This window comes from Mesoplodon mirus (genome assembly GCF_964341445.2).
Source record: "Mesoplodon mirus genome assembly, chromosome: 7".
Classification (NCBI taxonomy): domain Eukaryota; kingdom Metazoa; phylum Chordata; class Mammalia; order Artiodactyla; family Ziphiidae; genus Mesoplodon; species Mesoplodon mirus.
In genome coordinates this window covers 37,627,098-37,643,514 of record NC_138983.1, presented here as the reverse complement: position 1 = coordinate 37,643,514, position 16,417 = coordinate 37,627,098, and the positions used below count along the sequence as shown (strand labels likewise).

Genomic DNA, 16,417 nt, shown 5'->3' with positions numbered 1-16,417 from the left:
ATAATAGATGTCATACAATGTCTGCTCTCCAACTACAATGGGAATAAAGTAGAAATCAGTAGCAGAAAGATAACTGGAAAATCTCCAAATACATGGAGATTAGACAACACACTTCTAAATAATACACAGGTAAAGGAACAAATCCCAAGAGAAATTAAAAAAACATTTGAACTAAATAAAAATGAAAATACAACTTATCAAGGTTGCAGGATGCAGTGAAAGCAGTGCTGGAGGGAAATCTATAGCATTGAATGCATATATTAGAAAAGAAGAAAGATGTAAAATCAATCATTTAAATTTCCACCTAAGGAAACTAGAAAAAGAATAGCAAATTATATCCAAAATAAGCAGAAGAAAAGTAATTAGAGCAGAAATCAATGAAAGTGAAAGCAGGAAATCAATAGAGAAAATCAACAAAACCAAAAAGTTTCCATAATTAAATAAAACAAGCAGACATACCTGCACTCACACAGAGGGGACTACTGCAAAGGAAATCTGACCTGGAAGACCTGCGTCTACCCTTGGCTGTTGATCTTGAGTATGGGATCCACCTTCATCCACCTTCTGCATACTTCTGGTGGGGATTGGGAGCCAGGGGCCATCCATAACCCTCCTGATGTAGTGCCTGAGTAGGCCTCCACATCAAATCACTCAACTTGGCAAATGCATATGGATGTGACAGCAGGGCTGCCTTATGCATTAGATGCAGTAGGCACAGTGTCTAAGGCCCACAGTACTTTGGGGGGGGCACAAGAAAATGTTTGATTTCTTTTAAATTAGAAAAGGAAACAATTTTTTTTCCAAGAAAATTTTCTAATATATAATATTAATATATTCATCTTTATATTGTCTAACGTATAAGATATAATTTTTAATATTTTTAACTGAAAAAGGAGCCCACCAAGTGAAGGTGCTTATGACCAAGGAAAGTCAAAATGGCAGCCTGCAGTCATTGGGGTGAGGTTTCTTGCTGAAGATGGATGGATTTTCCCATGGAATGAGTGCTTGGGTGAGGAAGGTGTAAAGGTAATGGCTAGAGAGCTAGAGGGGAAACTAGGAAATAGAGAAGCTCTCCACTGTTAACATTTTTCTTTTGTTTTATCTTGTACATGTGTGTAAATAATCGTAAATCCTTCCTGGAGCACAATGGGACCACACACAGATAAACAGAACACCTCTGCAGCATGGAATATTTAGTGCTTGTAAGTTCATGTCTCCAGAAGGAGTTAATTGACCTTTAGAGCATTTACTATAGAGCAGGAGGTAGATAAAATGTTTGAGGATGATTTCCATCACAGTGGCTAAGCAGTTAACATGGATAATGGGAATTTTTCTTTCTCTCGATTTTTTTTTTACAACTTTATTGGAGTATAATTGCTTCACAATGGTGTATTAGTTTCTGCTTTATAACAAAGTGAATCAGTTATACATATACATCTGTTCCCATATCCCTTCCCTCTTGCGTCTCCCTCCCTCCCACCCTCCCTATCCCACCCCTCCAGGTGGTCACAAAGCACCAAGCTGATCTCCCTGTGCTATGCGGCTGCTTCCCACTAGCTATCTACCTTATGTTTGGTAGTGTATATATGTCCATGCCTCTCTGTCGCTTTGTCACAGCTTACCCTTCCCCCTCCCCATATCCTCAAGTCCATTCTCAGGTGGGTCTGTGTCTTTATTCCTGTTTTACCCCTAGGTTCTTCATGACATTTTTTTTTCTTAAATTCCATATATATGTGTTCACTCTGTATGACAGACTCTAGGTCTATCCACCTCATTACAAATAGCTCAATTTCGTTTCTTTTTATGGCTGAGTAATATTCCATTGTATATATGTGCCACATCTTCTTAATCCATTCATTGGATGATGGACACTTAGGTACAACCACTATGGAGAACAGTATGGAGGTTCCTTAAAAAATTACAAATAGAACTACCATATGACCCAGCAATCCCACTACTGGGCATATACCCTGAGAAAACCATAATTCAAAAAGAGTCATGTACCAAAATGTTCATTGCAGCTCTATTTACAATAGCCCGGAGATGGAAACAACCTAAGTCTCTCGATATTTTAATAACGTATTTCTTACAATTTGTTGAGAGAGAGAGAGAAAAAGAGAGAGAGAGACTGTTCACGTCACAGATAAAAGAAGACTGAGGCATAACAACAAAATGCAATGTATTATCCTGTCCTAACTGTACTTGGGACATGAAAAAAAGTTTTAAAGGACATTTGGGGACAGTTGTCAAAAGTAACTATTTACTGTAGATTAGACAACAGTGTTTTATCCATGTTAAATTTTGTAACTGGATTGTGCTTATATGAGAAATGGAAAAAATTCTTCTTTTTTTTTTTTTTGCCCAAAAAGACATTTATTTTTCTATCACATTTCAATAATAGCTTGGTTGGTTGTGAAAGTACAAATATGAAGTTCTTTTCTTTCAAAACAATATCTATTGTTTTCTTGCATTCAAGTTACTGTTACAAAATCTGATGTTACTTTTACACTTACTTTTAAAAAAAATAGGGGTATGGTTGCTTTAAAATGTTGTGCTAGTTTCTTCTGTACTATGAAGTGAATCAGCTATATGTATACATATATTACATATATCCCCTCCTTCTTGGATCTCCCTCCCATCTCCTCATCCCACCCATCTAGGTCACCACAGAGCACCGAGCTGAGCTCCCTGTACTATACAGCAGGTTCCCACTAGTTGTCTGTTTTACACATGGTTGTGTATATATGTCAATCCCAATCTCCCAATTAATCCCACTCCCCCTCTTCTCCCCACCTGTCTGTTCTCTACATCTGCGTCTCTATTCCTACCCTGCAAATAGGTTCATCTGTACCATTTTTTAGATTCCACATATATGTGTTAATATACGATATTTGTATTTTTCTTTCTGACTTACTTCACTCTGTATGACAGGCCCATCCATGTCTCTATGACCCAGTTTCATTCCTTTTTATGTCTGAGTAATATTCCACTGTATATATGTACCACCTCTTCTTTATCTATTCATCTGTCGATGGACATTTATGTTGCTTCCGTGTCCTGGCTATGTAAACAGTGCTACAATGAACATTGGGGGTGCACATGTCTTTTTGAATTATGGTTTTCTCTGAATATGTGCCTAGTAGTGGGATTGCTGGATCATATGGTAGTTCTACTTTTAGATTTTTAAGGAACCTCCATACTGTTCTCCATAGTGACTGTATCAATTTACATTCCCACCAACAGTGCAAGAGGGTTCCCTTTTCTCCACACCCTCTCCAGCATTTATTGTTTGTAGATATTTTGATTATGGCCATTCTGACCAGTGTGAGGTGATACCTCATTGTAGTTTTGATTTGCATTTCTCTAACAATTAGTGATGTTGAGCATCCTTTCATGTATTTGTTGGCAATCTGTATATCTTCTTTGGAGAAATGTCTATTTAGGTCTTCTGCCCATTTTTGGATTGGGTTGTTTGTTTTTTGATATTGAGCTGCATGAGTCGTTTGTATATTTTGGAGATTAATCCCTTGTCAGTTGCTTCATTTGCAAATATTTTCTCTTCATTTGCAAATATTTCTGGTGGCATCTTTAGGATTCTCTATGTATAGTATCATGTCATCTGCAAACAGTGACAGTTTTACTTTTTCTTTTCCAATTTAGATTCCTTTTATTTCTTTTTCTTCTCTCATTGCCATGGCTAGGACTTCCAAAACTATGTTGACTAATAGTGGTGAGAGTGGGCATCCTTGTCTTGTTCCTGATCTTAGAGGAAGTGCTTTCAGTTTTTCATCACTGAGAATGATGTTTGCTGTGGGTTTGTCGTATATGGCCTTTATTATGTTGAGGTGGGTTCCCTCTATGCCCACTTTCTGGAGAGTTTTTTTTTCATAAATCGGTGTTGAATTTTGTCAAAAGCTTTTTCTGAATCTATTGAGATGATTGTATGGTTTTTATTCTTTAATTTGTTAATATGGTGTATCACATTGATAGATTTGCATATATTGAAGAATTTTTGCATCTCTGGGATAAATCCCACTTGATCATGGTGTGTGATCCTTTTAATGTGCTGTTGGATTCTCTTTGCTAGTATTTTGTTGAGGATTTTTGCATCTATGTTCTTCAGTGATATTGGTCTGTAATTTTCTTTTTTGTGTGCTATCTTTGTCTGGTTTTGGTATTAGGGTGATGGTGGCCTCGTAGAATGAGCTTGGGAGTATTCCTTCCTCTGCAATTTTTTGGAAGAGTTTGAGAAGGATAGGTGTTAGCTGTTCTCTAAATGTTTGACGGAATTCACCTGAGAAGCCATCTGGTCCTGAACTTTTGTTTGTTGGAAGATTTTTTTTTTTTTTAAAGAAGATGTTGGGGGTAGGAGTTTATTAATTAATTAATTTATTTTTGCTGTGTTGGGTCTTTGTTTCTGTGCAAGGGCTTTCTCTAGTTGTGGCAAGCGGGGGCCACTCTTCATCACGGTGCACGGGCCTCTCACTATCGCGGCCTCTCTTATTGCAGAGCACATGCTCCAGACGCACAGGCTCAGGAGTTGTGGCTCACGGGCCTAGTTGCTCCGCGGCATGTGGGATCTTCCTAGACCAGGGCTCGAACCCGTGTCCCCTGCATTAGCAGGCAGATTCTCAACCACTGCGCCACCAGGGAAGCCCTGTTGGAAGATTTTTAATCACAGTTTCAATTCCATTACTTGTGATTGGTCTGTTTATATTTTCTATTTCTTCCTGGTTCAGTCTTGGAAGGTTGTACCTTTCTAAGAAGTTTTCCATATCTTCCAGGTTATCCACTTTATTGGCATATAATTGCTTGTAGTAGTCTCTTATGATCCTTTGTATTTCTGTGGTATACACTGTAATTTCTTTTTCATTTCTAATATTATTGATTTGAATCCTCTCCCTTTTTTCTTGATGAGTCTGGCTAAAGGCTTATCAATTTTATTTATCTTCTCAAAGAACCAGCTTTTAGTTTCATTGATTTTTGCTATTGTTTTCTTCATTTCTATTTCATTTATTTCTGCTCTGATTTTTATGATTTCTTTCCCTCTACTAACTTTGGGTTTTGTTTATTCTTCTTTCTCTAGTTGCTTTAGGTGTAAGGTTTGGCTGTTTGAGATTTTTCTTGTTTCTGGAGGTAGAATTGAACTGCTATAAACTTCCCTCTTAGGACTGCTTTTGCTGCATCCCATAGATTTTCAGTCATTGTGTTTTAATTGGCATTTGTTTCTATGTATTTTTTAAAATTTCTTCTTTGATTTCCTCAGTGACCTCTTGGTTATTTATTAGCATATTGTTTAGCCTTGATGTGTTTGTGTTTTTTACAGTTCTTTTCCTGTCATTGATTTCTAATCTCACAGTGTTGTGGTCAGAAAAGATGCTTGATACAATTTCAATTTTCTTAAATTTACCAAGGCTTGATTTGTGGCCCAAGATGTGATCTATCCTGGAGAATGTTCTGTATGCACTTGAGAAGAAAGTGTATTCTGCTGCTTTTACATGGACTGTCCTGTAAATATCAATTAAGATTCTGTGATCTATTGTGTCATTTCAGGCTTGTGTTTCCTTATTTATTCTCTGTCTGGATTATCTGTCCATTGGTATAAGGGGTGTGTTAAAGTCCCACACTATTATTGTGTTCCTGTCAATTTCCCCTTTTATGGCTGGTAGCATTTGCCTTATATATTGAGGTGATCCTATGTTGGGTGCATAAATACTTATAATTGTTATGTCTTCTTCTATCAATCCCTTGATCATTATGTAGTGTCCTTCCTTGTCTCTTATAACAGTCTTTTTTTTTTTTTTTTTTTTTGGCAGTACATGGGCCTCTCACTGTTGTGGCCTCTCCCGTTGCAGAGCACAGGCTCCGGACGCACAGGCTCAGCGGCCATGGCTCACAGGCCCAGCTGCTCCATGGCATGTGGGATCTTCCTGGACTGGGGCACGAACCCGTGTCCCCTGCATCGGCAGGCGGACTCTCAACCACTGTGCCACCAGGGAAGCCCTATAATAGTCTTTATTTTAAAGTCTATTTTGTCTGATATGAGTATTGTTACTTCAGCTTCTTTTGATTTCCATTTTCATGGAATATCTTTTTCCATCCCCTCACTTTCAGTCTGTATGTGTCTCTAGGTCTGAAGTGGACAGCATATATATGGGTCTTGTTTTTGTATCCATTCAGCCAGTCTGGTCTTTTGATTGGAGCATTTAATCCATTTACATTTAAGGTAATTATTGATATGTATGTTTCTATTACCATTTTCTTTATTGTTTTGGGTTTGTTTTTGTAGGTCTTTTTCTTCTCTTATATTTCCCACCTAGAGAACTTTCTTCAGCATTTGTTGTAAAGCTGGTTTGGTGGTGCTGAATTCTCTTTGCTTTTGCTCATCTGTAAATCTTTTGATTTCTCTGTCAAATGTGAATGAGATCCTTTCTGGGTTGAGTAATCTTGATTGCAGGTATTTCCCTTTCATTACTTTAATATATCCTGCCACTCCCTTGTGGCCTGCAGGGTTTCTGCTAAAAAACCCACTGATAACCTTATAGGGATTCCCTTGTATATGATTTTTGCTTTGCCCTTGCTGCTTTTAATATTTTTTCTTTGAATTTAATTTTTGTTAGTTTGATTAGTATGTGTCTTGGCGTGTTTCTCATTGGGCTTATCCTGTATCAGACTCTCTGTTCTTCCTGGACTTGGGTGGCTATTTCCTTTCCCATGTTAGAGAAGTGTTCAACTATAATCTCTTCAAATATTTTCTCAGACCCTTCCTCTGTCTCTTCTTCTTCTGGGATCTCCATAATTTGAATGTTGGTGTGTTTAATGTTGTCTTGGAGGTCTCTGAGACTGTCCTCACTTCTTTTCATTCTTTCTTCTGTCTTCTGCTCCTCGGCAGTTATTTCCACCATTCTATCTTCCAGCTCATTTATTCATTCTTCTGTCTCAGTTATTTGCTATTGATTCCTTCTACTGTATTTTTCATTGCAGTTATTGTGTTGTTCATCCCTGTTTCTTTAGTGCTTCTAGGTCCTTGTTAAACATTTCTTGTATTTTCTCAATCCGTGCCTCCATTCTGTTTCTGAAATTTTGGATCATTTTTTCTATCATTACTCTGAATTTTTTTTCAGGTAGGTTGCCTATTTCCTCTTCATTTATTTGGTCTTGTAAGTTTTTACCTTGCTCCTTTGTCTGTAACATAATTTTGGATATCTCATTTTTTTTTTTTTTTGATGGGTGGGGCTGTGTTCCTGTCTTGCTGGTTGTTTGGCTTGAGGAGTCCAGCACTGGAGTTTCTAGGCAGTTGGGTGGAGCCGGGTCTTGGTGCTGAGATGAGGACCTCCAGGAGACCTCACCCAATTAATATTCCCTGGGACCTGAAGTTCTCTGTTAGTCCAGAGGTTTGGGACTTGGTGTGCCCACTACAGGTGCTCAATCTCGACCCCTGTCCTGGGAACCAAGACTCTGCAAGCCATGCGGCATGGCAGAGAAAAACAAAAACAAAACAAGTAACAGGGGCTTCCCTGGTGGTGCAGTGGTTAAGAATCCGCCTGCTAATGCAGGGACATGGGTTCAAGCCCTGGTCCAGCAAGATTCCACATGCCACGGAGCAACTAAGTCCATGTGCCACAACTACTGAGCCTGTGCTCTAGAGCCCACGAGCCACAACTACTGAGTCCACGTGCCACAGCTACTGAAGCCTGCACACCTAGAGCCTGTGCTCTGCACCAAGAAGCCACTGCAATGAGAAGCCCACGCACCACAATGAAGAGTAGGCCCTGCTCGATGCAACTAAAGAAAGCCCACGTGCAGCAACAAAGACCCAATGAAGCCAAAAAAATAAATAAATAAATACATAAATAAATACATAAATTAGAAATAGTGCCATTAATTTAAAAAAAGCGATAAACAGAAAAGATCAGAACAATAATGAAGAATAAAAAATAAAATAAAATTAGAAAAATAAATATTAGAAAAAATAACAATAAAAATGAAACAACAACAACAAAACAAAACCTAAAAATAAATCAGGAAAATAAAATAAAGAAAATTTAAATATAAAAAAAATAAATAAAATTTAAAAATAAAAAAGAAAAAGGTTTTTTTTAATTAAAAAAATAAAAAATTCTCTGGTGCTCCTCTATCAGTGTCCTTGACCCCATGGTGAACTACAGCTTACCCCTGCCTCCCCAGTAGTCCTACAAGACCTCTAGGTAGGTCTCTGGAGCCTCTTGTCAGCCCCACCTCTGCCTGTGTTCTTCTTGCCAGTGTCTGTCCCTTGAGCTGGCTCAGAGCACACATGTCTGAGTAGGCCAGCTGGGGTGCAGGCTTCCACAGGTGCACCCACAGGGGCCAGCACGGCCAGAGGAGGCCTTGGAGGGGGGTGGAACTTGGAGGCTTTGGCAGAGGTGTGTCTCAGGCCTGGGACCACACAGCTGGAAGAGGCTCTGATGGAGGTGGGGGTGGGGCTCAGGCCCAGAACCTGCTTGGCTGGAAGAGGCTTTGTCGGGGTGGCATGCAGCCTGTTGGGAACCCTGCGGCCCATGGAGGCCTTGTGGAGGGCGGTACTCAGTTCCACTAGGATCCATGTGGCTGGAAGCGACCCCGGCTGGGGCAGGGTTCAGGCCTGGGAGCAGTGTGGCTGGAGGGGGTCCTGGGGGTGGGGTTTCAGGCCCAAGAGAATAGCTGGCTTGCCAGGGCCAAAACAGGTGGCCGAGATGCTGGCCGCATGTCCCTCAGATCCCCTGAAGGTCCCTCTCCATCCCTGCTGATCCCCTCACTGTGGGATTCCCTCCATGCGTGGGAACCTCTGCCCTCGTCCAGCCCCCCTCAAGGGTGCCAGTCCCATCCCGCCTACACTTTTCTTCCTCCCCACGTACTATCTGGTCGTGTGGGGATCCCTCCTGTCCCCTTAGGTGTCCAAGGTCCCCCACCACTGCCTAGTAGGTGCCCTAGTTGTGAGGAGATGCAAACTCTGCGTCCTCCTACCCTGCCATCTTTCGGAAGATATTGTTATTCTTAACAAATGCACACTAAAATATTAGGGGGTCAAAGGGTATTATGTGTACAACTTTTTTGTAAATGGGTCATGTATATGTGTGTGTGTGTGTGTGTGTGTGTGTGTGTACACGAAGAGAAAATAATAAAGCATATATGTCAACATATTAACCTGTGAATCTTGGTGAAAGGTTCTTTATTCTGGTCTTGCAAATTTCTGTAAATGTGATATATTTCAAAATAAAAAGTTAAAAAATGAGACTGTTCACAATTAATCCAGTAAGTATTGTTGAAATAAGGTCCAAAGAAGACAACACACTGATGCACTAATTTCACAGGTTCAACCATCTACACCTGCGCCTGGGAAATAAGTTTTGTACTAGCAGGAACCACAGATAAACCACTGAACAAATAAATTAGCTGATCTGAACATGTCTGCACTTATAAGTTGTCCTTATTTAGTGTTTTCCTAATAAAAATCATTAAAAAAAATTAAGGTACAACCACAGGACTGAATAACTGAAAAACTGATTTTACAGCTGTCTTGGAGGATGAGTTTAGGTAAATATTTTAATTTATTTTTCATCATTGATAAAATTCAAATACCCATGCTTAGGTCCACAGTGGGCATGAAAGATGTTTTAAGTGAGTGAATACTATATTCTTTTACTGAACTAGGCTAGCCTAGCTTCCCTCCAAACAGAACCTGAGATAAGGGCTTTCATGCAGGTAGTTTATTTGGGGAAGTGATTTCAAGAAATAGTAGAGAGGGAGTGGGAAGAGTGAAAGAGAGAAGGATGATGTCAACTCAAGAATTCATTAGCGGGGCTTCCCTGGTGGCACAGTGGTTGAGAGTCCGCCTGCCGATGCAGGGGACGCGGGTTCGTGCCCCGGTCCGGGAAGATCCCACATGCCGCAGAGCGGCTGGGCCCGTGAGCCATGGCCGCTGAGCCTGCGCATCCAGAGCCTGTGCTCCGCCATGGGAGAGGTCACAACAGTGAGAGGTCCGCGTACCGCAAAAAAAAAAAAAAAAAAAAAAAAGAGTGCATTACTGAGCTGATTACCACTGTGACATCTGATACTTGATCCCACTCAGACCCTCTGTGAAGCCATAGAATGCACCACAAAACAGTTTGCCCAATGGATGGAGGAGGGAGTATTTATCCACCATTTTCCACGCCACATTGGGTAAATATTGCCCCATGAGATGTTAACTCCTTCGCACTTCTAGGTTTGCTCATGTGTTGGAATGGCTAAGTGGGTTCCTCTGGGCATGTATCCTGCAGCAGCAGAGGTGCATCAGGACAGAAGGGAGAGAGGTATTGTGCAGCTGAGGTTACGCTGTGTGCAGATGATCACCACAGCAACAGCTGGAGTTAAAAGGTGGGCAGAGGAGAATGTGAAGGGTGGTACAAGACAAGAGTTGTCTGTGCCTAGAACATCATGGCCAGTATGTGCACGTGAAGGGATTTGACACAAATACGACACATGGCAAAAATTGTAGTAAGTGAATTTTTGTAAAATGTGTCCATCACACATTCTTATGATATAATGTCAAAGCAGGCAGTTAGCTAGATATGAGCAGAGAAAGGGGATATGGGCCAAATGGCAGGAACCCACACATCTTGTAAACAACGGGGGTCCTTGGGCAGGCAAAAAATAGCAGGAATCTCCAGGCTGACAGGGAACCACACATTTTGGGGTGATAAATGTCCAGGAGGCAGACAAAGAAAGGTGAGAAAAGGTGGGAATCTCTGGCTTCCAAATGTAACCTTTTGCTCATTATGCTCTCATTACAATAAAATTAGCCTTGCAGATAAGAAGTACCCATCAAGCACCTCCACCATGACACTTCCAATCAAGACTAAATAAGGACAAAAATCCCTCCCCATCTCAGGAAGGTGGAGCTGAGATAAAAATCAGGGAATATAACTCTCAAAACCTTCCCTCCCCAATGAATATTTCACCTCTTCTTTTCTACACCTCACATAACCAGCTTGCCAAAGAAACTCAGGTCAGCTACTCACCTGAGTCTGCCTGCTCTCCCCTTGAGAGCATACTATCACCTAAATAAATCCTCACTTTGCTTTCTTGACCTCCCTGTCTCATCTCTGAATTCTTTCTGCCATGAGACAAGAATGTACCCTCTGGTATTGATAATAACTAATTATCCAATTTTTATTACATGCCAAACACTACACCGTCATTATTATTATTTCATTTAATCCTTGAAACAAGCCTGAGAGGTAGCCATATCAAAGTGGTTCTTAATCTGGGGCAATCTGCCCTCCAGGAGACACTTGGCAGTATCTACAGACATTTTTGGTTCTCACAAGGAGAAGAGATACTGGTGTCTAGTGAGTAGAAGCCAAGATTACTGCTAAACATCCTATAATATATAGGACAGACCCCCTCAAATAGCAAATTATCAGGCCCAAAATGTGAATAGTGCCAACATTGAGAAATCCTGGCATAACTTTACCCCCATTTTACAGTTGAAGAAACTGAGGCTAAATGAAATTAAGTACATTTTCTTGAGTGAGAAAGCTAGTAGGTGATGGAGTTGGGATGTAAATTCTAATCTCTCTGACCCTAAAGCCCATGTGTGCTTGTAACCATGCCGTACCTTCCTTATTACAGGGAATACATAAGTGCCTTTAAAAATCATATGTGGAGGGCACAGTGTGAATGATTTTTATGTCACATATAGTAATTATAACAGGGAGTTGAAAATGCAGATAATGATTGGAAACAATTGATATTTCTGATTTCATAATGAGTTAGTATTTGGAAAATTGAAAGGATTTGACTGTTTGAAGTTGCCTATATGTGTTCTGAGCATGTCTCATCACTCTTAGTGTTCTCACATCAGTACAAGTCAAATTTACCAGGAGGTGGTCAATTTGGAAAACATGAGGTAAAGATTATTTTTATATTCAGAAACAAAGCACAGATTTTCAAAAGTAGATTCCTTGTCCAGATTCTGTTTTCCACGTGCCCTACTTTTTTTTTTTTTTTTTTTGTGGTACATGGGCCTCTCACTGTTGTGGACTCTCCCGTTGCAGAGCACAGGCTCCAGACGTGCAGGCTTAGCGACCATGGCTCACGGGCCCAGCTGCTCCGCGGCATGTGAGATCCTCCCGGACCGGGGCACAAACCCATGTCCCCTGCATCAGCAGGCGGACTCTCAACCACTGCGCCACCAGGGAAGCGCCCACCTGCTCCACTTTTTAACATGCAGTTTATGATCATTCAGAACTGTCAGACTCATTCGTTTTCAAAGAAATGTGTTATTCATTAGAGTGGCTTCACTGAGCCAAGTCCAAGACTGGCCATCTCTGTCCAAGGCCATCATACCTCTTGCACTTGCCAGCCCTCAGGGATAATGATTTCCCAAGACAACTGAATAAAAGAGTATTCTGATGGGAAATAAATAGAAAGAAGAGCATGGCATTTTACACAAGACTGGGGCTTTTTTCTATAGTACAGGCTGTATCTAAAGTCAGGCAGATCACCTTTTTGGAGGGAGATGAATAAGAGATGAGGGAATATGATGTGGGCTTTAAGGTAGATAGACCAGAGCTGGAATCCCAGCTCTGCCACACAAACTGTAGTACCTTAGGTGAGTCACTTAAGTGACTCAAGAATATCAGCTATCACAGTCACTTTCAACATTGTACAGGAAAACTTGATCAACATGATAAGACAAGAAAAAGAAATAAGAAGGGATGAGATAAAATTACTATTATTTGTAGATGATATAATCATCTACATGCAAACTCAATGAAATCAAAGGACAAGCTATAGGAACTAAGGAGTTCAGCAAATTTGATAAATGATATCAACTTACAAAAATCAATATCATGTATCTATATTAATAATAACCAATTAGAAAATATAATGAAAACAAGATATACTTCAAAATACTAATAAAACTATAAATTTCCATCAATTAAACAATACACAAGACTTTTATGAAAAAATTAAACTCTATTAAAGGATATAAAGAGAAACTTGAATAAATGAAGAACTATAACACTGTAAGAGGGGCAGTTCTTCCCAAACTAATTTATATATTTCATACAATGCCAATTAGAAATTAAGTGGGAGTTTTAAAGAAACTTGACAAACTTATTTTAAAAATTTATATGGAAGAATACAGTTGGCAAAAAATAAATAATGGAAAAAATCAAAGAATAAAGACTTGCCGCACCAGATTTTAGGAGTAATATAAAGAAATAGCAATTACAAGTGGTAAAGTACTGGTGCAGAGCAGATATAGATAAGTAGAATAGAACTAGAAAGCACAAAATTAGATCTAGGTATGTATGAGAATTTGTGATTTGCTGGTTGTGGCTGCACAAACCATTACATAAATTTTAATAGATGACATTTGGGGAAAATGGCTCACTATAGGGAGATAAAGTTAGATCCCTACCTCACATCCTACATATCATATAAATATATATATATATATATATATAAATAAACTCGAAGGATACAAGATAGCTAATGTGAATAGTAAACTTATAAAGTTAATAAAAGAAAATGTCATATAACATCCTTGTAAATTTAGGGCAGGGAAAATTTTCTTTCAAGAAAACCCCAAAAAGCACAAACCATAAAATTAAAAATTAGTAGATTTGACTCCATCAAAGTTAAGACTTTTGATTAGATAAAGAACTTCAAAGTTAAAATTAATAATTCATAAATAGGGAGTAGATATTTGCTATGTTAAGAAAAAAAATTCTTCCATATCACAAGAAAAACATGAGAAATCCAATTTAAAACAGCAACGGATATAAACAGACAATTCACAGAACAACAACAAAAACTCCACAGCTATCACATATATGAAGAGGTGGTTACCCTTTTGTGTTTCCTTTGGCATTCATGCACATTTTAAAATAAATTCTCCCCATCCCCCAGTAGGTGAGTCAGATATTTCCCAGAAACAACATTTACATGACATATTCAAAGACATCTAGAAGCCAGGAGTAGAAGTGAGCAGATAATACAGACAAAAGGTAACAGTGTGATGCAACCTTATATACACATATGATGGGCAAAAACTAGAAAGCTGGATAATGCCAAATATGGTGGGGGCTGTAGATGAAAAGAGAAGTCTGGCGGCAGTCCTCCCACCGCCTCCTGCCCACGTGCTCCCCACGCCCCTACCACGGGACCCTGGTGGGCTGTGCGCTTGGCTCCACCCACTCGTGAGCCTCGGCTGCCATTCCAGCCCGGGACCCAGAGATTCACTACCTCCACCGCTTCCGTCGCAGCCTTGTCATTTGGGTACCGGTGACAAAATACCCTGTTGAGACTTGGCTGCCTTTGAAGTCACTCTGGGTGCATCTGGAACATGAGCGGCCGGGCCCGCGCGCGGGCGCGAGGCATGGCCCGCAGCCCTAGGGCCGCGGAGGTGGGGTGCATCCAGGCTTCGCCGTTGGTGGGTAGAAAGTGTAGCAGCTGGCATCGTCTCGCTCACTGCTACCTCTGTTTCCTTCGTGGACACCGCTTTCCTCGGCAAATATCTCTTCCTCTCTGCTACGAAGTAGTGGCTTATCTTCTCTTTCAACTTTGAGTCCTTCCAGGGTATCTCACTTTTTTTTTTCCCTGTTGGGGAGCTTATCTGAGTAAGATATTAATATAGATATCTTGGTCAGTGAAAAGGGCTGAAAATGGGAGGCAAGTATATCATTAAGTTTTAATTACTTCATTCGTTTGTAAATCTTCTCGTGAAAATGGCTGTCCCTTCAAAGGTACCATTATGTGGTATATAATCTAATATGATCTGTCTCGCTAATTTATATATAAAAAGAAATAATCTCAGACACAAATGAAGTTTAGAATCAACCACTGTTTCCTGAGCAACCACTGTATATAGGGCTCCTTATTAGACTTAGGCAACTAGGTTGAATTGAGTGGCAAACCAGCAATTTTTGAGTGATGTTACATTTAGTGTTGGAGCAATACTTAGCAAAAACTCAGTATTTGGAGCAATATCTTAGACCAGAAGTGTTCAAGTGAGTAGTCTATGCCTTTATTCTCATAGAGAGTTCTTCTCTTGGTATCATCCATTTTTTTTAAAGCAGACTGATTTATACCTTCTTGAACAGAGAAGTAATTACCCTGAAGAGAAAATATTAATGGTTCCCTTCACCTGTTTTGTGAACTTTTGGAGCAGTTTATTCAGGAGAGTCATCATCTGAGCTGGTGGCCCAGATCCTCTGGGCTCAGTTTATTTGCTTGCTACAAATATGTTCACATCAGAGGCCCCATGTCTGAAGGCTACAGGAGCATGAGGTCTGTGATCACCTGTACCACCTTCCAGAGGAGCTCTGATGAGCTCCTCGGGTGCAAGGATCACACCTCTGCCTCTTTCCACCTCCAGGGACTAAGGGCTGTATCTGGCTCACAGTTGGCACTGAAATCAAAGATTGATGAATGGGGAAAACCGTAGCTTGTCCTTATCTTTTTTCTGAAATGGGCAATCTTTCCTCCTCTCTCAAGCATCTTACCTGCCAACATTTTCTTTTCCTAGCTCACGGTAATCTAATGACATAGGACGTGATACCATTCTCATCTTGTGATAAAGTTTTAGTTTATGACTTAACATCTTAAATCTGACCAAATATTTTTTCCCCATTTTAGCCTCTGTCTGTTGCTGTTAGTGACAGTGAAGCATCTTCTAGCAGTGACCACGTGGGAGCAAGCAGGATTTCACAGAAACGTAAGTGCAGCTCTGTCTGTTCCATCCAGTTCCGTCCCATCTGAATGGAATAGGAGTGACTCTACTAAGCCTTTCAGCAGCAGACTCACTTCTTGAGCATCTTATCTTCCTTTTTTGAAGGATCCCCCTGTGTTTGTTGTGTTTCTTTGGGACTTCCAAACACAGAAACTGCCACTGAATTTCCTGATGGTGCTTAGCAGTTGGGAACCCCCAGATATTAGGAAACCAGTTTTTCTGATTCTGTCTGTTTACTGAATACTTTTGAAAACATACTTTTTAATTCTTTATGACATATAAATGCCAATACCATTGCCTTGCAGGGATGGTAGTAACCTCGCATGCCTGTTGCCCCTTCTCTCTTCTTCCTTCCCCACCCACGGTAGACCTCACCATTTGGTGGTGGCTCTCTCACCTGCAAATCCAGGTTTGGCCTCAAGATACTCGTCAACGTGCTAGTCCAAGTAGCCCCTACCACACAGTACAAGTTGGCATGCCTACTGCACTAATTTGCTAGGGCTGCCATGACAAAGTACCACAGACTGGGTGGCTTAAACAATAGAAATGTATTGTCCCATAATTCCAGCCCTACTGCCACCATTCAAGTGTCATTCCAACTTTTCTGTGGGAATTTCCTTCGCATCTGCTGTGCCTTCTTGTGACTAGCAAGTGATGGAAACTCTTTATCTTTTG

At 40.3% G+C, this 16,417-nt stretch overlaps 2 protein-coding genes across 2 annotated transcripts in view; both read left to right on the top strand.

Moving 5' to 3' along the window:
* ANKRD49 (ankyrin repeat domain 49) overlaps positions 1–16,417 on the top strand; it is a 315,379-nt gene that overhangs the window by 90,769 nt on the left and 208,193 nt on the right. The window lies entirely within an intron of this gene.
* PIWIL4 (piwi like RNA-mediated gene silencing 4) overlaps positions 14,357–16,417 on the top strand; it is a gene marked incomplete at its 5' end in the record, with an annotated part of 41,047 nt that continues 38,986 nt past the window's right edge. The window contains 2 exons of the mRNA XM_082626928.1: positions 14,357–14,443; positions 15,649–15,727. Of these exons, the coding sequence (XP_082483054.1) occupies positions 14,357–14,443; positions 15,649–15,727 (166 nt within the window). The remainder of the gene's footprint in view (positions 14,444–15,648; positions 15,728–16,417) is intronic.